The 23,601-nt window shown below is 44.0% G+C and overlaps 1 protein-coding gene across 5 annotated transcripts in view; it reads right to left on the reverse strand.

The window, feature by feature from the left end:
- Positions 1–9,059: 9,059 nt before the first annotated feature.
- Positions 9,060–23,601, reverse strand: part of LOC111966387 (kazrin) — a 217,549-nt gene continuing 203,007 nt past the window's right edge. For all 5 annotated transcript variants that reach the window (XM_023990978.2, XM_023990977.2, XM_023990979.2 and 2 more), the window contains 7 exons: positions 18,481–18,686; positions 18,027–18,145; positions 16,015–16,246; positions 12,488–12,589; positions 11,493–11,659; positions 10,706–10,886; positions 9,060–9,971 (listed from right to left, as the gene is read on the reverse strand). In XM_023990978.2, the coding sequence (XP_023846746.1) occupies positions 9,813–9,971; positions 10,706–10,886; positions 11,493–11,659; positions 12,488–12,589; positions 16,015–16,246; positions 18,027–18,145; positions 18,481–18,686 (1,166 nt within the window). In that variant the 3' untranslated portion in view covers positions 9,060–9,812. The remainder of the gene's footprint in view (positions 9,972–10,705; positions 10,887–11,492; positions 11,660–12,487; positions 12,590–16,014; positions 16,247–18,026; positions 18,146–18,480; positions 18,687–23,601) is intronic.

The following is a 23,601-nucleotide window of genomic DNA, read 5'->3' on the forward strand; positions in this document are numbered from 1 at the left end:
ACTTATCAAGATAGAGGATAGAGAGAGTTTTGTTGATGCTGAGAACGTAATGTAGGTTTTTAAATAACATTCTTAGAACTTTCTGTGAACAATATTAATGTTTTCTTGTGTTTTTTGGAAAGTTTTCTTAATGTTCTGAGAACAGAATGTATGTTTTTAAATAACATTCTTAGAAAGTGTCAGGTTTTGGCCAGGACTGTTTGGTTTTGTTCACTAGATGTCCCCCTTGCACCTTTTTTGTACCTTTTGTTTTTCTTGCTCTAATTATTGTTTGCACCTGTAAGTCATTCCCTTGTTAGTATTTAAACCCTGTGTGTTCCTTAGTTCCTTGCTCAGTGTTTGTATGTTAGCACCCAGCCCCAGCCTTTGTGAACATTTTTCTCTTGTTGGATTTTCCAGAGGTTCTCTGGTTTTGTTCTCGTGTATTTTTGGATTGGTCTTTTGAGGTTTGTTTTTTCCCTTGCTGTTTTTACCACTTTGTGGATTTTCTTTTGTATTTTGGAAGATATCTATTTTTTATTAAACCACCATCTCTAGTACTGCTGTGTCTGCCTCATCTTCTGGGTTCTGCCAATATTAGTTACTGTTTCTCGCACCGGGTCCTGACAGAAAACACCTGAGCCATTAATATGAACCCAGAGGCAGCCAGTACCCAGGACTTTTTTCCCATGCTGTCCCACCACGAGGGACTGCCAACGTCACGAAGCTGCTCTGGTTCAGCAAGAGCCTTACTGGCTGGACATTCTCAACCTCTGTCGGAGATGATGACTTCCATAAAGCAGATTTCTGATCAACCTCTCCTGCAACCGCTTCTGCTCCAGTTCATCAGATTCAAGTGCCCGTGGCAGTTAACCCCCGGCTGAACCTCGTCTGCCGCCTCCCCAACGGTTCTCAGGTGATCCGATGTTTGTAAGGGTTTTCACCCAATGTTCTCTCTCCTTCGAGCTGCAACCCTTGTCGTTTCCCACCGACCGGTCCAAGATAGCATACATCATCACCCTGCTGTCGGAAAAAACCCTAGCCTGGGCTACTGCTGTGTGGGATCCCAAAGTCCTCTGTGCCATTACTCTACCTTTCTGAAGAATTCAAGCGAGTGTTTCAAGTCCTACCAGCGTCCTGACTCAGCCAAACAGCTCCTGACTCTCCGCCAAGGTCGCGCAGCGTGACGGACTATGCCATCCAGTCCACACGTGCAGCACGAGTGGCTGGAACGACGAGGCGCTCACAGTGTGCTTTTTGAAGGGCTTTCCGACACCATCCAAGATGAAACTGGCCACTCGGAACCACCAGACACCTCGATCCCTGACAAGTTGGCTTCACGCACTAGACCAGCGTCTGAGAGAGAGAGAGCTACACGTAGATCTCTCACCCTAGCTCCTATCGTCCCAGCTCCGAGTCTCCACCTTTATCCTCGCTGACTCCACCGAACCCATGCAGGTTGGACGCATCCCCAGGCTGAAGAGACCGCCGGATGAGGAGCACGCTGTCTATATTGCGGCAAACCGGCCATTTCCTCTCCACGTGTCCCGGCGTCCAGGGAAAACCACTCTCCCTGCAGGCCTGGGAGGACTGTGAACGGAAACATAACCTCCTCCCATCCATCCAACTCCCGCCTGCTCATTCCATTTACCCTTCCCTGGACAACCACGAGCTTCCCCTTCAAGCCTTGAAAACCTTGAGCCGCAGTAACTTCATGGATGTGTCTGGAGAAGGAAATGGCGTTCCCTCTGAACCTCTAAGATCCCATAAGGGTTACTACGTTGGATGGAAGCCCTTTGGATCTGGACTTGTCACTCGGTCACTACCCCCTTGCGACTTTCAGTTCCCAACACCAGGAAGTGATGAACTTTCATCTGACCTCGTGTTCCGAGTTCCCTCTCGTCCTGTATACCCCTGGCTTCACAGCCCATAACCCTCACATCGACTGGTCTGTGGCACTATCAAGCAGTGGGTCCTACGTGCCAACCACTTGTATCTTCCCAAGTTCCCCGAGTTCCCCTCCGAGTCTCTAGAATCCATCGACCTGTCCCGAGTTCCCGATTACCATGACCTCAAACCGGATTTAGCAAACAGAGGCCACCAAACTACCACCCCAGAACCTTACGATGCCCCATCACCTGTTTCCGGCACCCTGCCCTCCCAGAGGTCGATCTTTTCCCTATCTCCTCCCGAACGAGCTGCTATGGATACCTACATCAAGGACTCTCTGCAGCACCTCATGCGTCCATCCACCTCCCGGCGGAGCAGGTTTTCTTTTGGCCAAAAAAAAACGGGGATTACGTCTCTGCATCGACTACCGGGACTTAATGCCATAACCCCGTAACCGCTACCCTTATGGCCACAGCCTTTGAGCTGCTCCAGGAAGCAGTGTCTCACTAAGCTTGACCTGCCGGAACGCATTACCATCTTGTGCGGATCAAACCCCGTGACGAGTGGAAGACCGCTTTCAACACGCCTACTGGTCACTACGAATACTTGGTGATCCCTTCGGCCTGACCAACGCCCCGGTGTGTTCCAACGCTCCATAAAACGATGCTTAGGGATATGCTTAACATTTCGTGTTGTTTCTTGGATGATATCCTCATCTTTTCGAGCTCCCTTCAAGAACACACTAAGCATGTCAGACAAGTGCTCAAACGCCTTCTAGACACCATTTGTACGTTAAGCCTGAAAATGTTGAATTCCATTCCTCTCGAGTACAATTCTGGATTTGTAGTGGAACCCGGTCGAGCCAGATGGACCCAAGAAGTAGGCGTAGCAGATGGCCCACCCCCAAGTCCGTTAAGGAATTCAGCGTTCCTGGCTTCACAACTTCTACCGCAAGTTCATCAAAAACTTCAGCTCGTGGCAGCCCTCTCTCAGCGTTAACCAAGGTGGCAACACAAGGTTTCTGTGGAGAGAAGCTGAGACGCCTTCCAAGACTCAAGCAGCGCATCCTCTCTGCTCCCATCCTGACACTACCGACGGCGGATAACCTTTTTGTGAGTGGAGACGCATCAGAGTTGGTGAACTTCCTGTCTCAAGAGGTAAGACAAGAGCTCTCATCCTTGCGCCTTCTTCTCTCACCGCTTCCCCGGCCGAGAGAATACATGTGGGATCGTGAGCTCCTAGCGTTAAGATGGCATTGAAGGAATGGAGACACTGGCTCGAGGGGTTCCAACCGTTTCAAGTGCTTACGGACCACAAAAATCTGGAGTATATCCAGCAGGCGAAGCGGTGAACCAGACAAGCTCGATGGTCTCTTTCTTCAGCCGATTCCAGTTATTCTCACCTATAGACCCGGGTCGAGAATCTCAAACCGACGCCTTGTCACGAATCTACTCTCCTGCCATTCAGAAATACTGACATGACTGTCCTCCGGCCGCTAAGATCGTGGCTCCGATCTCTGCAAGTGGAGGATACGCTGAAACAAGCCCAACCATCGAACCGGGCCCTGGAGGAGTCCTGCTAATCGGTGTTTTTCCCAAGGCAGCAAGGTCCCAAGTCCTTCTGGGGCACTCCTCCGCCTCACCTTCACCCGGCTAGTCCACCTTGGAGTTCATCCAGCGTAAGTTCTGGTGCCCACCATAAAAAAAACGTTCCGACTTTCGTCAAGGCCTGTCCTGCCCAGGGCAAATCTTCTCACCTCCGCCCTCAAGACTCCTTCACCCTCTATCTATTCCCCACCGACCCTGGTCCCATATCTCATTGACTTTATACTGCCTTCCTCCGTCCCATGTAATACTACTATCCTAGTCATCATCGACAGTTTTCAAGGCGCCAATTCGTTCCCTTGACTAAGTTACCTTCTGCAAGGAAACAGCTGAGTTGGTGATTAACCATGTGTTCCGAGTCTTGTATCCCGCAAGATATGGTTTCCGACAGAGGTCCCCAGTTCGCTCAAGTTTTGGAAGCCTTCTGCCAACTCATAGGGGCCACGGCCAGTTATCTTCAGGTACCATCCAGAGTCCAACGGCCAAACTGAGAGATGAATCAGGAGCTGAAACCACCCTCAGATATGGTTCCAACAACCCGTCCACACTGGTCATCCTTCATTGTTGGCCGAGTACGCGCACAACACCTTGGTGCTCCTCCTCCACTGGTATGTCTCGCATGATGTCAGTTGGCTATGCTCCCTATGTCCCGACCAGGAGCAGAAGTCAGAGTCCTTCAGCCTCGAGGTTCATCAGACGCTGTCGGCTTACGTGGAAGAAGGCCCGTCTTAATCTTCTGCGTTCCTCACAGCAGTACCAGCGACAAGCCAACAGACGTCGCCGTCCCGGTCCTACCCTGTACCCCGGCCAGAGAGTATGGCTCTCAACAAAAGACTTACCGCTAAGGGTGGAGTCTCGCAAGCTGTCCCAGAGATTCATCGGTCCCTTTAAGATTGCCAGGAGAGTCAATCCCGTTACTTTTCGCCTGCACTTACCCAGATCCCTTAAAATCAATCCCACATTTCACATTTCTTTATTAAAACCTGTTTTTTCTCCCSTTATCCCGGCAGGCAGACCTCCGCCCCGTGTCATCGGAGGCCAGTCGGCTTATACCGTCCACCGGATACTGGATTCCCGCCGGGTGCAGCGGTCCTGGCAGTATCTGGTGGACTGGGAAGGCTACGGTCCCGAGGAGCGCTCCTGGGTTCCTGCCAAGGACATACTGGACCCTGACCTCATTCGTCAGTTCAGGGTCCTCCACCCTGAGAAGGCTGGTAGGAACGTCAGGAGCCGTTCCTAGGGGGGGATTCTGTCAGGTTTTGGCCAGGACTGTTTGGTTTTGTTCACTAGATGTCCCCCTTGCACCTTTTTTGTACCTTTTTGTTTTTCTTGCCCTAATTATTGTTTGCACCTGTAAGTCATTCCCTTGTTAGTATTTAAACCCTGTGTGTTCCTTAGTTCCTTGCTCAGTGTTTGTATGTTAGCACCCAGCCCCAGCCTTTGTGAACATTTTTCTCTTGTTGAATTTTCCAGAGGTTCTCGTGTATTTTTGGATTGGTCTTTTGAGGTTTGTTTTTTTCCCTTGCTGTTTTTACCACTTTGTGGATTTTCTTTTGTATTTTGGAAGATATCTATTTTTTATTAAACCACCATCTCTAGTACTGCTGTGTCTGCCTCATCTTCTGGGTTCTGCCAATTATTAGTGACTGTTTCTCGCACCGGGTCCTGACAGAAAGTTCCCTGAATGTTACTAATGTTTTCTTGTGGTTTTTATGGAAAGTTCTTTCTTTCTTTCTTTCTTTCTCTCTCTCTCTCTCTCTCTGAGGACCTGAGCCCTAGGACCATGCCTCAGGACTACCTGACCTGTTCACCGGACGCTCTACCTGTCCCAGACCTGCTGTTTTCAACTCTCCAGAGACAGCAGGAGCGGTAGAGATACTCTGAATGATCGGCTATGAAAAGCCAACTGACATTTACTCCTGAGGTGCTGACCTGTTTCACCCTCTACAACCACTGTTATTATTATTATTTGACCCTGCTGGTCATCTATGAACATTTTAACATCTTGGCTATGTTCTGTTATAATCTCCATCTGGCACAGCCAGAAGAGGACTGGCCACCCCTCAGCCTGGTTTCTCTCTAGGTTTCTTCCTAGGTTCTGGCCTTTCTAGGGAGTTTTTGCTAGCCACCGTGCTTCTACACCTGCATTGCTTGCTGTTTAAGGTTTTAGGCTGGGTTTCTGTACAGCACTTTGTGACATCAACTGATGTAAGGAGGGATTTATAAATACATTTGATTGATATTCCACAAGTTACCACCGGCTAAATCTAGGACTTTAATATGCCTATTTACTCTGTTCTATCTGACTGCGCAATCCACTGTCTCACCAGCCCAGGCAGTGAAGTTATCTCCACTATAAAAAGCATCTAGACATTATCTCACATTTCTTTTAGACTAACATTTAGTTTTCAACAGTGGAGATTTGTACAAACCTTGCTGTCTGTCTCTCCGACATTTGCAACATTGTTTCAATATTCAAATTCGATCTCCAACTGTCCCATAGTAATGAACATGTAGGGGTCGGGACGAGAGAGGCAGGCAGCGTTTCTCATCCAGTCGAAATAATGAATCAGCTGGCATAATTTTTATTGATATATACAAAGAAATGTCAATTGAAAAAGGTAAAATGCAGCTAGTTTGCAGTCTTTCCAGCTTCTGTTTGAAGTTATTGTGTTAGCTGTGTTGTTGGCTAGCTCCTCTGAACAATAGTGTCCTAATGAGAGCACATTTTCTATGCCATGCGAAATCGTGCCTCATTAGCTCATTGTTATGGATGTATCCAAATAAATGTCACTAGAAAACAGCTTAAACAAATGCAGCTACTGATGTTATTCTGTCTGTACTGTTTGACGTGACAGCTAGGCAATTATCCATAGTTGCCTAGCTGGCAAGCAAGGGATAAGAACTTTTCAGCCAGTATGGCAATGGAACATTTAGAATGAACGACTGGGTCGCGTCCATGGATACAGAACAAAAAGACTGAACAACTGGGTCGCTTCGCTGGCAACCGAACCAATAGAACAAACGACCAGCCGCCTTGGGTAGCAACCTTAGATTTGTTTTTCGAGACTATATCTTGTGGAAGGATGAAATAGTATGAATAAATTAATCAATATAACGTTTTTAATGAAAATCTGTCAATCATTATTTGAATATTTTTATTTATTTTATTTCACCTTTATTTAACCAGGTAGGACAGTTGAGAACAAGTTCTCATTTACAACTGCGACCTGGCCAAGATAAAGCAAAGCAAAGCAGTGCAACAAAAACAACAACACAGAGTAACACATAAACAAACGTACAGTCAATAACACATAATAAAATAAATATAGAAAAAGTGTGTGTGCAAATGTAGAAGAGTAGGGGGTAGGCAATAAATAGGCCCTATATGCGAAAATAATTAACATTTAGCATTAATACTGGAGTGATAGATGTGCAGATGATGATGTGCAAGTAGAGATACTGGGGTGCAAAAGAGCTAGAGGATAAGTAATAATATGGGGATGAGGTAGTCGGGTGTGCTATTTACAGATTGGCTGTGTACAGGTACAGTGATCAGCTGCTCTGACAGCTGATGCTTAAAGTTAGAGAGGGAGATATAAGACTCCAGCTTCAGGGATTTTTGCAATTCTTCCAGTCATTGGCAGCAGAGAAGTGGAAGGAAAGGCAACCAAAGGAAGTGTTGGCTTTGGGGATGACCAGTGCAATATACCTGCTGGAGCGTGTGCTACGGGTGGGTGTTGCTATGGTGACCTGAGATAAGGTGAGATAAGGTGGGGCTTTACCTAGCAAAGACTTATAGATGACCTGGAGCCATTGGGTTTGGCGACGGATATGTAGTGAGGGCCAGCCAACGAGAGCATACAGGTCAAAGTGGTGGGTAGTATATGGGGCTTTGGTGATAAAACGGATGGCACTGTGATAGACTACATCCAGTTTGCTAAGTAGAGTGTCGGGGGCTATTTTGTAAATGACATCACCAAAGTCAAGGATCGGTAGGAGTCAGTTTTACGAGGGTATGTTTGTTGGCATGAGTGAAGGAGGCTTTGTTGCGAAATAGGAAGCCGATTCTAGATTTAACTTTGGATTGGAGATGCTTAATGTGAGTCTGTTACCAAGATGTTGGTAACCCGTTGTATAAAAGTGATAATGCCCTCAAAGCCATTGTTTGGAGGATATATTGGCACGGTTTGGCCAACAACACCCGTGCCAATATATCCTCCAAACACCGGCTTCTCGGGCATCATCACTTAATTGAGGTTGAGTAGGGAGAGTGAATAGACCAGCCTAGACAGACACCCATGCTGGGAAAGGATATTATGAATCGTTTGAGCTGCCATAAGATAAACAGCACGTCAACACTTCACTATGAATGCTATACACCATGACGACAAAAACAGAAGCTGCTCCGTTGATCATGGTAACTTTGAAGTATTGGGGAGGTAATGTAGCATCCGGGTCCCAAGGATTTTCTTCCCCTTCATATGATACCTGTTCTGGTTCCTGTTGCTATCCTTCCTGTGTTGGGGGCGCCACTCAGACAGAGGGAGGTGGAAGGCCACTACAGAGGAGGGCTGATATTGCTCACTTCTTGGAACTGGCAATGTCTATCAGAGAAATATGCTCAGCCTCAAAATTGCTTTTAATATTTCCAGTGTATTCCCCAAAAACATTGGGCACCTTTCATATGGCCTTTATTGCAGTCACAGCGTTGCAGATGATCAGATCTAATAATGCTGTGTGTGTAACATCTCAGGAACTGCACTGATATATATGACGACCTGGAACATAACCATTGTTTTGTACTGTTAACATCCTCTCATACTTATATCCGACACACCGCAACGACAAAAAGCCAAAAGCAGGGGGTGTGTTAGCGATCACCTGCTGGGTGTCGACAAACAGTGGCTGTTTGTGCTGTTTCAACACGTAGAATTGTCGGGAAATGAACAGAAAATGATGGCCGATATTCTAGTCAGAGGCAAAAGGAAGGATATGATCACCCTAGTTTACATGGCAGATGAATGTGTTTGTTCTACACAATGCATTAAGTTCTGAACGTTCTGTAGCATTGCACCCTCCTGAACAGGTCCCTGGACATCCCATAATAATGAACCTTTTTATCGGAAGAGGGTGGGTGGTGCCAATGAGGGCTTTGCCCCCTTCTGCAGTCAGTCAGTCAGACACACTCACAGCATGCAGCCAGGCAGAGGTTGATTTAATGCCTCTGTTTGGGTTGCGTCATTCCAGTGTAACCATGGCGATGCAGTTATCCTGAATTAGAGGAGGAAGTGGCATCATCAAACATGGACAAGAGCCACATTTTCCCCACAGATTACTACTATGAGGGAGGGTATGAGAGAGATGACTCATTGGTGCACTCTGTGGCCTGTTCTTCAACTGTTACTCTCAGAATGTACACGTACACACACACGTACACACACGTACACACACACGTACACACACACACACTTCCTCTTCAGAATAGATATCTTTATTGCATTCATTCATTCTTTGATTTCATTCTCACCCAGCCCATTGTTTTCTACCTGTTGTGCTTCTATTGGAAGACCAATTACTCATGTCTGTCATTGAAAATAAGTCATTTTAATAACCCATGTGCCATGTTAATGGTTTTATTGAATGTATCAAATGTCACGAGGGAGTGTTCATTTTAGTTTAGACACAACAGTGTAAATTAACAAACTGAAAAAAGACTATCAAACATACAGTTAATACAACTTCAAGTTTAAGTTTTCATCTTAGACAATGTCCATAGTCCCAGTTCGCAAGGCATCTGAGAAAGTTTCTGTAACACCATGTTCGAATTAAACATCAAAAAGAATTTGCTATAAATCTCACTTGAATAGTTTTCTTTTGTTAATTCGCAGTGAATCAGGAAAGTACCCTGTACACAAACACATGACCATATTTCCTCATCAGCTCTTCTTTTTGAGAAACAGGCCCGTCCTCAATAAGAACTACTAAACACCAACTAATCGCTGAGCCATTTCCTGTTTAAAAAACCTTTGCACATAATGCAAATACAAAAATAAAAGCCTATTCCGTTTAAGTTTGTTTCCATGGGATAGACATGTGTCCTCACAAAGGTCAGATTATTCGACAAATACCAGTGAGAGATGTAAAGAGTTGTTCTTAGACTATAAATGAAAAAAACATTCCTTCTCTCTCGAAAATAGTGTATTCTGACCAACAAAGGCTCCATCATTCAAAAAGTACAGTAAACATCACTCGTCTGGCATCCCACAAAGCACTGTTGTCTTCTGCTGTGCTGTAGGCACAGATGTCACATGTCGATGATCTCACATGTCGATGACCTCACACATTGGTGACCTCGATGCCCGAGTGTTTGTGGATTGGACTCCCCTCTGTCCTGGGCGGAGCTTCGTCACAAGCCTCTCTCGGCAGCGAGCCGTAGCTGCTATGACAACTCAAGTCCCGCCCACTGTGGGCTTTGGGGCTGAACCCTAAAGGAGGCTGGGGGAGGAGAAGGAAGTCAAGCCCTGTTCAAATACTTTGAAAATGCATCCTTATTTCCTCCCTTTCTTGAAGTCATCACTGATCTGACCTGTTTGGATTGGTGAAAGCTAAATAGTGGAACCTGCTTTCACCTATCCAGTAATGTTAGATCAGTGGTTACTCCAAAGGGAAGGAAACAAACAGGGCTTCATTTAGCTTTTCTATAGAGTAGGCCTATAGCCAAAGGAAGATAGTCCTTTACTGTGTAGCCGATATCGTCGCTTCCTCAAGGCTTCAAACTGAGAATATCAGCTACACAGTAATATCAGCTACACAGATACGTGTAGCTACACAGCTACACGTATCTCCCTTGGCCTATATGTTTACACTATATGAAAGCAAATACAAGAGGAACGAAGAGGGACATTCTGGCTTCATGGCCTTTTTCAACACAATAAAGACTTGAAGCTAAAACATCGTTACAGGAATTTATTTGACAGGGTCAGTGCACGTTGAAGGGATAGTTCAGAGAAATTACATATACAGATATTTGTTCCCTTGCCATCAAATCTGTCTATGGACAAGGAGMGACTGCAATCCACACTTTGGGTTTGTTAAACTAGCCACGGCCAACAAATGCTAATTATTAGCATTGAATTTAACTGAACTATGCCTTTGATCAACATTTTATTGTTTACGTTCAAGTGTGACAAAATAGCAAATTTTCATCCGCAGTCTAGGGGAGTGCCCACCTTGACGGCCCGTCTCCTGAGGGAGCCTTCGTCGTCCGGGTGTGTGTGGCGGTTGGTAGAGCTGGTGGGCCGGCCCAGGGAGGCGTGCCGCAAGGGTGTGGGCGGGGAGGCGTGGCGTAGAGGCGTTGGCGGGGTGCTCATTGTCCCCAGCCTATCATGGTTTTGCTGTAGACCTCCTGACCTGGGGTGTCAGGGTCAGGAGGGAGGGGAGGAATGGGTACATTATTGATTGATTAGGTACAGATTATTGATGAGCAGATTCCTTACTGATTATGTAGTTGTTTAAGCAGCCGTTCTTAGCCAGAGTGACTTGCATGTGATGAACCTCTCCATTTTCCACTCTGAATCTGTCCTGACTTGAATCTGTCCTGACTGAAACAGTTCAGTGTCCTGCCCACGTGATCCCACAAGTCCCCTCTTGAATTAGGTTAAGCAACAGATGTTGTCTATTCATCCCTACTTTTCATCCCTTTCCCTGACAATAAGGCTGTCATTTAATCAACTGCCATTTAAATCTTCCAGCGCCTGAGAGGGATGCAGACAGGTAGACTTCCACTCTGTCACTTAACCCAGCCTTACTGTAGAGTGGGGATCAACGTAGATAAACCAGACATCTTCACCCTTACTCTCTCCCTCTCTGTTTCTCTGTTCTTTTCTCTTTGATTCTCCCTTAAGTTATGTCAATTTAATCTAACCACATTTACCTCATGACTTTGGTCTTATCCCTCCCTCCCTCCCTCCCTCCCTCCCTTATTTGTCATCTCTCTCTCGCTCTCCGTTGCCTCACCTGGCTGAACTGATGAGGACCTTCATCTCCTCGGTGAGGTGGCGGCGAATCATGTGCTTGTTACCGGGAATACCCAATGCCGTTGCCATGGAGTCGGTGTTGAAGGAGGGGTCTAGCACCATTACAGCACCGTGAACTCCACTGTTCTGGAGACTGTCAGCAAACTCCTACACAGGATGAGGAGGGAGAGGGACAAAAACCTTTTTTTTAAGGGTTCCTAAAAATGTAAAATAACAGAACAGTCATTATAAATAAGAATTGGTTCTTAATTGACTTGCCTGGTTGAATAAAATGTAATGGAGATTTTAAAAAGCATACTAACCCAACATTTTCACTGTGCACGCATGCAGTGTTGTTCTATCTGCCTACAGGAACCCTCAACATTTACTGTAACATTTGATTGAATAGGGGTTTGACTGACAATATTGAGTTGGRCTCTTCAGATGAAAACATCTTTGATTTTCATAGTTGTTCTGAACTAAATGTAGTCAATATCAATAGAAGGGATATCATAAGCAAAAGCTCCTGACTACTATCCATTTATTGAAGCCGTGAGTCACTGTGCGGTAACCACAGAGATGACGAGCGGTTCAGAATTGATCACAAAGGTCCTTTCCTTTATCTTTCTGCACAGACAGGGAGTGTCAATAAACCTGACGCAATTTCCTACACTCCCCCATGCATATAACAACACATAAAAGCTCTCTGTCTATTGTCAATAAACACACTATGATCTCTTAGCATGATTTGAATTGGTTTGCAGTATGCACAATTCTGTTTTAATGCATACTTTGTGTATAGAATGATTCGTAACCATTAGTAAGCAAATGTAACCATTTGTAAGCTTTTTCAGGTTAAATACTGACACCGGTCAGATCTTATCCTAAGTGTCAAAGATGTATCAATGAGAACTGAGTGTAAACGTCAGATACCATGTTCTCACAGTACTTGAGTGTGCCAGTGTTGTTGGGATGATAATGAACCCTAGACCCCACCTTAAGGTCAATGTCTCGGACCCACTTAACGACCCGATGACACGTCCATACCACGGGATCCAGGTTCTGATGCTCACACTGAGCCCGTCTGGCCTGGAGGGCCTGGAGAGAGTTGAGACGCACGCACGCACACACACACACAMGCACACACACACCACATTTAATTTGACATTCAAATAAACTTTACTTTCACCTACAGATCACAGATGTGTGTATGTGTGTCCGAGTGAATGAAATGAAAGGTATTGTAGCCAACATGTATACACACATACATATCTGTAACGTCTACAGTGCATTCGGAAAGTATTCAGAACCCTTGACTTTTTTCACATTTTGTTACGTTACAGCCTTATTCTAAAATAGATTAAATTGTTTGTCTTTTCCCTTCATCAATCTGCACACAATACCCCATAATGACAAAGCAAGAACTGGTTTGCAGAAATGTTTGCAAATGTTTAAAAAAACAACAACTTAAAGATCACATTTACATAAGTATTCAGACCCTTTACTCAGTACTTTGTTAAAGCACCTTTGGCAGCGATAACAGCCGCGAGTATTCTTGGGTAGGACGCTACAAGCTTGGCACACCTGCTTTTGGGGGGTTTCTCCCATTCTTCTCTGCAGATCCTCTCAAGCTCTGTCAGGTTGGATGGGGAGCATTGGGGCACAGCTGTTTTCAGGTCTCTCCAGAAATGTTAGATCGGGTTCAAGTCCAGGCTCTGGCTGGGCCACTCAAGGACTTTCAGAGACTTGTCCCGAAGCCACTTCTGCGTTGTCTTGGCTGTGTGCTTAGTGTCATTGTCCTGTTGGAAGGTGAACTTTCACCCCGGTCTGAGGTCCTGAGTGCTCTAGAGCAGGTTTTYATCAAGGATCTCTCTATACTCAGTTCATCTTTCCCTCGATCCCAACTAGTCTCCCAGTCCCTGCCGCTGAAAAACATCCCCACAGCATGAGGATGTCACCACCATGCTTCCTCCAGACGTGACACTTGGTATTCAAGCCAAAGAGTTCAATCTTGGTCTCATCAGACCAGAAAATCTTGTTTCTCATGGTCTGAGAGTGCTTTAGGTGCCCTTTGGCCAGGCAGCCAGCTCTAGGAAGAGTGTTGTTGGGTCCAAACTTCCATTTAATGAATGATCGAGGCCACTGTGTTCTTGGGGCCCTTCAATGCTGCAGAAATGTTTTGGTACCCTTCCCCAGATCTGTGCCTCAACACAATCCTGTCTCAAATTCCTTTGACCTCATGACTTGGGTTTTTCTCTGACATGCACAATGAAACTGTGCGATTTCATTTAACATTTATTTAACTTGGCAAATCAGTTAAGAACAAATCCTTATTTACAATGACGGCCTACCCCGGCCAAACCCAGACGCCGCTGGGCCAATTGCGCGCCGCCCTGTGGGACTCCCAATCACAGCCAGATGTGATGCAGCATGGATTCRAACCAGGTACTGCAGTGACACCTCTTGTACTGAGATGCAGTGTCTTAGACCACTGTACCAGTCAAACGTTTGGACACACCTACTCATTCCAGGTTTAAAAAAATGTATTTTTACTATTTTCTACATTGTAGAATAATAGTGACGACATCAAAACTATGAAATTACACATATGGAATCATGCAGTAACCAAAAAAGTGTTAACAAATCAAAATATATTTTATATTTGAGATTCTTTAAAGTAGCCATCCTTTGCCTTGATGACAGCTTTTCACAGTCTTGGCATTCTCTCAACCAGCTTCATGAGGTAGTCACCTGGAATGCATTTCAATTAACAGTTGTGCCTTGTTAAAAGTTAATTTGTGGAATTTCTTTCTTTCTTAATGCGTTTGAGCCAATCAGTTGTGTTGTGACAAGGTAGGGGTGGTATACAGAAGATAGCCCTATTTGATAAAAGACCAAGTTCATATTATGGCAAGAACAGCTCAAATAAGCAAAGAGAAATGATAGTCCATCATTATTTTAAGACATGAAGATCAGTCAATCCAGAACATTTCAAGAACTTTTCAAGTTTCTTCAAGTGCAGTACTAAAAACCATCAAGCGCTATGATGAAACTGGCTCTCATGAGGACCGCCACAGTTAGGAGGACCCAGAGTTAACTCTGCTGCAGAGGATAAGTTCATTAGAGTTAACTGCACCTCAAATTGCAGCCCAAATAAATGCTTCACAGAGTTCAAGTAACAGACACATCTCAACATCAATTGTTCAGATTAGACTGCGTGAATCAAGCCTTCATGGTAGAATTGCTGCAAAGAAACCAAAACTTAAGGACACCAATAAAAGAAGATACGTGCTTGGGCCAAGAAGCACGAGCAATAGACATTAGACTGGTGGAAATCTGTCCTTTGGTCTGATGAGACAAAAGTTTAGATTTTTGGTTCCAACCGCCGTGTCTTTGTGAGAGTAGGTGAAAGGATGATCTCTGCRTGTGTGGTTCCCATCGTGAAGCACAAAGGAGGTGTGATGGTGTGGGGGGGGGGATTTGCTGGTGACACTGTCGTGATTTATTTAGAATTCAAGGTACACTTAACCAGCATGGCTACCACAGCATTCTGCAGCGATCCGCTATCCCATCTGGTTTGCAMTTAGTTGGACTATCATTTGTTTTTCAATGGGACAATGACCCAAAACACACCTCCAGGCTGTGTAAGGGCTATTTGACCAAGAAGGAGAGTGATGGAGGGCTGAATCAATTGACCTAGCCTCCACAATCACTCAACCTCAACCCAATTGAGATGGTTTGAGATGAGTTGGAGGAAAAACAGCCAACAAGTGTTCACCATATGTGGGAACTCCTTCAAGACTGTTGGAAAAGCTTTCCTCGTGAAGCTGGTTGAGAGAATGCCAAGAGTGTGCAAAGCTGTCATCAAGGCAAAGGGTGGCTATTTAGAAAAATCTCAAATCTCAAATATATTTTTTATTTGTTAAACACTTTTTTGGTTATTAAATTATTCCATATGTGTTATTTCATAGTCTTTATGTCTCAACTATTATTATACAATGTAGAAAATAGTAAAAATAAAGTAAAACCCTTGAATGAGAACGTGTGTCCAAATGTTTGACTGGTATACTGTAGATAGGTGTGTGCCTTTCCAAATCATGTCCAATCAATTGAATTTCCCACAGGCGGACTCCAATCAAGTTGTAGAAACAGCTCAAGGATGATCAATGGAAACAGGATGCACCTGAGATCAATTTTCGAATCTCATAGCAAAGGGTCTGAATACTTATGTAAATACGGTACTTCTGTTTTTGATATATTTACAAATATTTCTAAAAACCTGTTTTCACTTTGTAATTATGGGGTATTGTGTGTAGATTGATGAGGATTTGTATTTATTTAATACATTTTAGAATAAGGCTGTAAAGTAATAAAATGTGGAAAACGGGAAGGGATCTGAATACTTTCCAAATGCACTGTATGTCTGTATGTACAGTATGTAAGCTCAGTGCACTTTTGAACATGTCATGTATTGGTAATGTTTATATATAGCATATACAGTTTGCTGTTTGCATGACACCTACCTCCTTATCGAAGTGGACCGTGTGCAGCAGCTCGATGCCCAGCACCAGGCTGACCTGGTGGGCCTTCTTGGTGACATTGAGGGACCTCTCGAGGTCCCGGCGTGTCAGAGAGTTGAGCATGCGCCCATCCACCAGGTGTGTGTGGAAGGCCTGAGAGTACTGCGGCAGCCCTACGTCGCTCAGCCAGGCCTTGGCCACCCAGTGGTGGTCCATGTCTGCAGCCTTGGACAGCCTGGAGTGAGAAGAGCGAAGAAAAGAGAGAAGAAAAGAGAGAAGAAAAGATGAGAAGAGATCAAGAGAAGACAGAGGTCAGGTCTGGTAAAGAGATTATCAACATTTTGGACGTCCTAAATTATTTTTCGGGTTGAAAAGTATAATGAACAAAAATATAAACACAACATAAAACAATTTCTACATTTTTACTGAGTTACAGTTCATTTCAAGAAATCAGTCAATTTAAATAAATTCATTAGGCCCTAATCTATGGTTTTCACATGGCTTGGAAGGGGCGTAGCCATGGGTGAGCCTGGGAGGGCAAAGGCCCACCCACTGGGGAGCCGGGCCCAGCCAATCAGAATACGTTTTTTTCCCCACAAAAGGGAAGCCGTTAGTGGAGGTTCAATTCTCTAAAATGACGTTTGAGGCGGCTTATGGTAGAGAAATTAACATTAAATTMTCTGGCAACAGCTCTGGTGGACATTCTTGCAGTCAGCATGCCAATTGGCCACTTTTTGTTGTTGTTGTTGTACCTTTACCCCTTTTTTCTCCCCAATTGGTAGTTGCGGTCTTGTCCCATCACTGCAACTCCCCTATGGACACGGGAGAGGTCAAGGTCGAGAGCCATGCGACCTCCAGAGCACAACCGTGCCAAGCCACACTGCTAGCTTAACCCAGAAGCCGGCCGCACCAATGTGTTGGAGGACACACCGTCCAGCTGGCAACTGAAGTCAGTTTTCCGGCAGCCGGCCCGCCACAAGGAGTTGCTATAGCGCGATGGGACAAGGAAATCCCGACCCGACCAAACCCTCCCTTAACCCGGACGACGCTCGGCCAATTGTGCATCGCCTCATGGGTCTCCAGGACACGTCCGGTTGTGACACTGCATGGGATCGAACCCGGGTCTGTAGTGACACCTCAAGCACTGCGATGCAGTGACTTAGACCGGTGCGTCACTCGGGAGGCCCCACTCTCTCAAACTTGAGACATCTGTGGCATAGTGTTACGTGACAAACTGCACATTTTAGAGTGGCCTTTAATTGTCCACAGCACAAGGTGCACCTGTGTAATGATCATGCTGTTTAATCAACTGCTTGATATGCCATATCTGTCAGGTGGATGGATTATCTTGGCAAATAAGAAATGCTCACTAATAGGGATGTAAAAAATTTGTGCACAACATTTTTGCGAAATAAGCTTTTTGTGCAAACGTCAGCCTAATGTGATTGCAATCAGTTTTGCTCTCTGGGGTGTAAAGAGTATATCCTCCATATTGGACCTGTATTCCCAGACAGGGGTGTTGGGGTCAGTTCATTCCAATTCCAGCCACTCCAGAGGTTGAATTGAATCCATGTCCAATTCAACATACAGGAGCTAGCCTGGAAATGACCCAAACTCTACTTGAAAGCATTAACAATCCTACTTACATTCTGGTGTTAACTGCTTTGGAACGCTTGATGGCAAACGGCTCGAATTCCAAATCTGTGTTTGCCAAACCCTGTATATATCTCTAGCTCTGATGAACGTTTAACCTTGCTTACACTAGTGTGCCTGTCACATATGGTGTTATGCAGTTTGATAGAATAGTGTTATTCATGTTTTACCATCTCACACTAGATGTAGCAAACAGCTACTGTATATTTGTGAAGTAGTAGAGTAAACCTTTAACCGCAGATCCAGGGTCAGAAATTATTTTACCCTCCAAATGTTTAAGGTTAGGATTTGGGGTTGGGTAATCTGTGACGCTAGAGCTGTTTTTTTGTGTGAGAGGGAGTATGAGGAGCTGAGCATCTCACCCCCTGCCGCTCTCGGCTTCCCTGTAGTCCTCGATGGCCAGCCGGAGCTTCCTGCGGTGCATAGAGCTGGTGACCCCTAACCCCAGCTCCAGGTCCTCATCTGACAGGCCCAGCAGCACCTGCAAAGGGGTCAAAGGTCAAACCACACTATTGTAGCTGTAGTGGATTTCCAGATTGTGATTTCACAAGTACCTTTGATTTACGCAGCAGCATGTACTGGATGGGTGGAGTTGACAATTGATTTAGAAACGGGCAATCTCTTGACGAGAAGTCTCCAGCACACACAACCAATCTGTCCATTTCTGTATCAAATGTCAATTCTCTCCACCGTCAGGACATGCTGATGTGAAAATCAAATGAATCCACCTCTGAAAGAGATATCCAGAAAGCCACATGGGTTTGATTGAATACTGGCCTAAGTCTTCCTACAGTTTGACGTCATCTCGGATCATACCTTGCCACTCTTCACATTCTCTGAGCAGGCGCGAATGTACATGGGCATCGCCATGACGACCTCCAGCCAGGCCTGCACGGTGCCCGCCCTCCACAGCGACATGGGCATGCCACGGGCAAGCTCCACCTGCTGGAGGCGGTCCAGCTGATCCTCCCCGTCCGATAGGCTGAGACTGAGGCGGGTGGGGCTTGAGAGACTGTCTGAGTCTGGATAGGTGGGCGAGGGGGAGTGGGAGGAGAGATATGAGCAGGATGATTTTGGAAGGTGAGAGAGTGGTAGTAAGGGGGCAGTGGGTCTTCTATAAGAACAGACAAGGATCATAGTAACCAAAAGGAGACAGAGAGCCCTTGCTTTGCTGTTTGGCTTCTGTTTATGAGACAGAACTTTGGAATGATATAACACAGTTTGACTACTTGACAGCTCTAGTGCATAGCCCAACCCAATAGTTTGCCAGGGCTCAAAACAGTTTGTAAAGAAACTATTCGAAGTTTCAAACAAACTTCTGAAGTATTTACGAAGTCCATGCAAACAGTAACTGTTAAACACCGCCTGGCCATTACGTTAAAGCTGTTAAACACCGCTTGGCCATTATGCCTCATCTGTCAATATTAGCCTGCAAGACCAGCTCCTTGACAACAGAGAGGAGAAAACCTGCACTGTAATAACGATATAGTATTGTACTTTGTTATGAACGCAATTGTGTAAGCAAGTGAAGTCCCTATAGATCATAGCTGGGGTCATTAGTTGAATAAGGAGAGTTTATTAACTATCTGATCAACGTGTAGGTGTGCAGTCTCCCTCAGGAGCAATATCCCCTTTGCCTTGTTAGTGAATACGCCAGCAGGTGGCGGTCTAAGGCTTCTTTGGCATGAACTTCTACTGTATAAACTAATGGTATCGTCCCTCAGTGAAAAAAAAAGTATTATCATTATAATATGTACAACATAGAAGGTAATTTGTCCTGTAGCAATAATCACATAACTCATCAGAAATACCAGGGTTATGTTGTCCTTATCAATGAAATAAGAATTACATAAGAATAATGAGATGATCATTTCAAGGTTTTTGTCATCAGGCTTATATTGTAGCAGATTCACATTGCTTTTTTAAATTACCCACTCAACGACAATGTTGTAAGCTGTCTTCAGTCCTTCTGGAAAATTGCTGCCATTTTTTGGGGGGGGGGCACCAAATGAAGAATGACTTATAATTACATTATGGCTAAGAGCCTAGTCATATCCCAAGGTAAGGATACAGAAGAATGGAGGAATTGTTCTGCTAGCTTCTTGAAAGGGCCTCCACTCTCTATGGCTGCTTTGTGTTCACACTTGGTTGCATAATAAAGATGTGAAAACATTGAAGCACAACCCCATAGCCTATACTATCAGCACAGAACAGGTGTTTCAATCTCAGTGGGTGTCGGGCAAAACAGAACAACAGGTATTCATTCTGCACAGTTTCCTCCCCAATGATTTCCTTCACCATTCCTTCAGTCTTTCTTGATTCACGGCAGGAAGTGTAGCAAAGAAAAAAACGAACTTTCAGAGATGGTACATTCATTATAGTGTTTGGTTCATGTAAACAAACAGCCAGCTAATTGGTCAGCAAAAGTTCAAGTTTGACATTGCTAGTAGACACTTTCTGTATCCCCTCCACGATACCATGTACTGTTGCTCAAACAACCTAATAATTGGCTACGAGCTAGAGTAATGCACAAATTTGAGCACACTGTCTGTTTAGGTGCATGCTTATAATACCATATACTGTATATATATATAACCTTTTCACACTACTGAGCCAAACCAAGCTGTACCAAGCTGAGCTGTACTTCACTTGTCTGGTTACACATCGACTATAGTTGCTGGAAAGGGCAATGTGAAAAGAAGATATAAGCGCCAGCACTGTACGGTTCCGGTCGGCACGATAGTGTGAAAAGAGTATTTAAGTAGAGCAGTTGAGTGAGGTTATCTCTGGGACCCTCCCACCCAGTCCAGATGGCTGCTTCAGTTTAAACAGCATGGGAAGGAGCCAAGACGGGCACCACAAATTCAAAACCACCAGCCTCCACTGTCCAACAGACGTTTGAAGAGCAACCAGTTGCCATGGAGATGGGCCAGTCTGTCTGCGTTGGGAGCCGTTTGTGCGTGACACTGTGAAAATGTTTCATTACACCCTGCTCAACACTCACTCTGTGTTTTGAAACAATAATACCAAAGGCGCTGCACCTGGATTTATACATTGATTTGATATGCTGTACTATAAAACAGATGAATAACAACCATTGTCCTCAAAAAAGTCTCACGTGTGAAAGTGTCTACAACTGTCTACGACCCCTATTAATAAATATGAGAGCTACGGGCTACTTCTAAAACAGATTATATTACCCCATATCGACCCTCCGTGGAGATATGCGCTCCTTCTGACTTTTGTGATAAAGCTTATCAAATTAATGGAGACGTTGGAGGCAATCCCACTGGGCACAAACTGGTGACACAGCCTATACGTATCACTCCTGTGTCATCAATCCCACTGGGCACAAACTGGTTGAATCAACGTTGTTTCAACATAATTTGTCATCGTATTGTGATGTGGAAGCTATGTGGGGGAAAAGTAATCAACATACACTGTTGTTTTGAGGGTAAAAAATCAATAACAGGATTATGTCATCATGGTAATCACATTTCATCATGGACAAATTTTGTATAAAATAAGTTGAATTTGTACCTTTAAAACAATGTCAGATCGTCAACGTTATATCCACTATGAGAAAAAGAACAATAGGCTGGGCAGCACCTCCTGTTGGAGAATTGATCTATCTTCAGCTACCCTTTGGTCCCCCATCCAAGCCTTGCTCAACTATTATATTTGTCACTGACTATTACCAATGTGCTATTAAAAGAATGATTATTGAGAGATCTCCACTTGAAAATGAAATAGATTCACTGTTGCTATCAAAGTCATTCCAAAGGGTAGGTTTAACAGAGACAATGAAATGGGACCATACTTTATCACTCATGTCATCAATGATGCTATTTAGGCCTATATAGCATTTGCAAAGTAATCAACATCTATTGTGTCAATTCAACCTAGAATTCAACTAGAAAAATAGCCAATACAATAGACCTAGGGTTTCAACCTCTGGTTAATTTCAAATGTAATGATATTTAGTCATATTGAATTGTGTTTGGTTGTCAACGCAATATCTTCTGCTTGGAAAGTTCCATATGACATGACTTTTGCTGTCAATTTACTAGTGTTAACTGTTTTGAAAAGGGAATGTCCAACCTATTGCTGATTTTTCAAATGGCCTCAATGAATTTAAATTTGACTTAGTCTGGCTTTAATTCCAGTTTGTATACACATTTATAATCGATATGTTGGATTCACGTATCCATCTCAACCAAAAAACTAAGTTAATGAATAGGACTAAGTCAAATCAAACTTTCTTAAAAGTGCATATAAAGTTTGATTATGATTGGATTTAGTCCTATTTAGTCCTGGAATAAAAACCAGACTAAGTCAGTGGCACAGAAGGATCTATCCAAGCAGAAGACAAATTTCCTTCAAATATTGATATTTGGTTGCGTTAACAACAAACACAATTCAATATCACTTTTGAAGTACAATAAATAGCCTATTAACTTGCCTACAAGTTTGATATACAAATACTATGTTGGTTTCACATCTCCAACTAAATTAAAGAATGGTATTAAATCCAATCAAGCTCTTGTTATTATTTTGAATGTGCGTAATAGGTCTTGGTGATTCAATAGCCTAGTTAATCATCATGTCTTTTAACACACTATCTATGTTTTGCTTAGTCTGGCAGTAACCCAGAACTATCAAAAGGCAGAAGATCTCACTTGCTGCTGCTGACAACAACTGCATGTAAGTTGTTTTTCTACATCATAATAAATACATGTCTGCATCAATAGCGGTGCGTGAGTAAAAATCACTGGGGAAGCCAAGACAGAAAAAAAGCCAAATTGCATTGTTTTCTCTATAATCTGTTAGTTCATATGCCTTGACACCGTGATATAAGGCCGAGGCAATAAGAAGACATAGTGGCAGAATAAATTCAACCACAGATTTATTTCATCACAAAACCGGAGCGCACCCTGTCCTGTGAAGTCCACAAAGCATATTGCATGTAACAAACAGTTACATGACCTACAGCAAGGTCAAGAAAGCTGAAGTTTCCGACATTTTCGGACCACTAAACGACTATTGATTTAGAACCCCAGAGAGTTACTACAAGTCGCAAAGTGTTAAACAGGAGCTGCCTTCACTACTCCAGCACAATTTCAACTTCAACATCATCAAATCACCTACGCTTCATCTAATACAGCGACAACTAAACGATAACAAAAACAATTTAGTCCAATCAACGTCAGCTAAATATGATGTGGCTGTGGTTCTGATTTGTGTGAAATGTTGACATTGAAAGGGTGCTGGATCAATAGTTGTTAAGTAGTCTTAAAATGGCAGAAACATGAACTAACTGTTTGTTACATGCAATATGCTTTGTGGGCTTCACAGGACAGATGTTGCTCTCCGGTTTTGTGTTGAAACAAGGGTGTGGTTGAATTTATTCTGCCACTCTGTCTTCTTATTGTCTCGGCCTTAGTCCTATATATTACGGTGTCAAGGCATATGAACTAAGAGGTTATAGAGCAAACAACACAATTATCACAACAGGTTGTAATATGGCTTTTTTTTTTACCCTGGCTTGGCTTCCCCAGTGATTTTATCCACACACCGCTACTGTTAACATGTGTAGATCTTTGATAAACTTTCAGATAACTGTCATCACATAGACACACCATTTCATTACTAAATTGATCTTTCTTTATGAACTAGGAAATTATGAGTTGTTAAAGCCTATTTTGGAAAGTTAGGACATTAGAATCTAACTTTAAAACCAAAACATAATTTCTCTACTGTCTGCAATTGCAAAATACTTTCTGTTAAAGAAAACGTGTAAGCGTAAGCTAAGCCAATATGACATGGTCTCAGTAATCTGAGCAGGTAAAATAAATATGGTCTCTTTTTACACATGCTGTCTGACATGACAGCTTTACCTGGTGCTCCAGGCCAGAACACGCTCTAGGGGGTCATGGG

The sequence above is a fragment of the Salvelinus sp. IW2-2015 genome, linkage group LG7 (assembly GCF_002910315.2).
Source record: "Salvelinus sp. IW2-2015 linkage group LG7, ASM291031v2, whole genome shotgun sequence".
Classification (NCBI taxonomy): Eukaryota; Metazoa; Chordata; class Actinopteri; order Salmoniformes; family Salmonidae; genus Salvelinus; species Salvelinus sp. IW2-2015.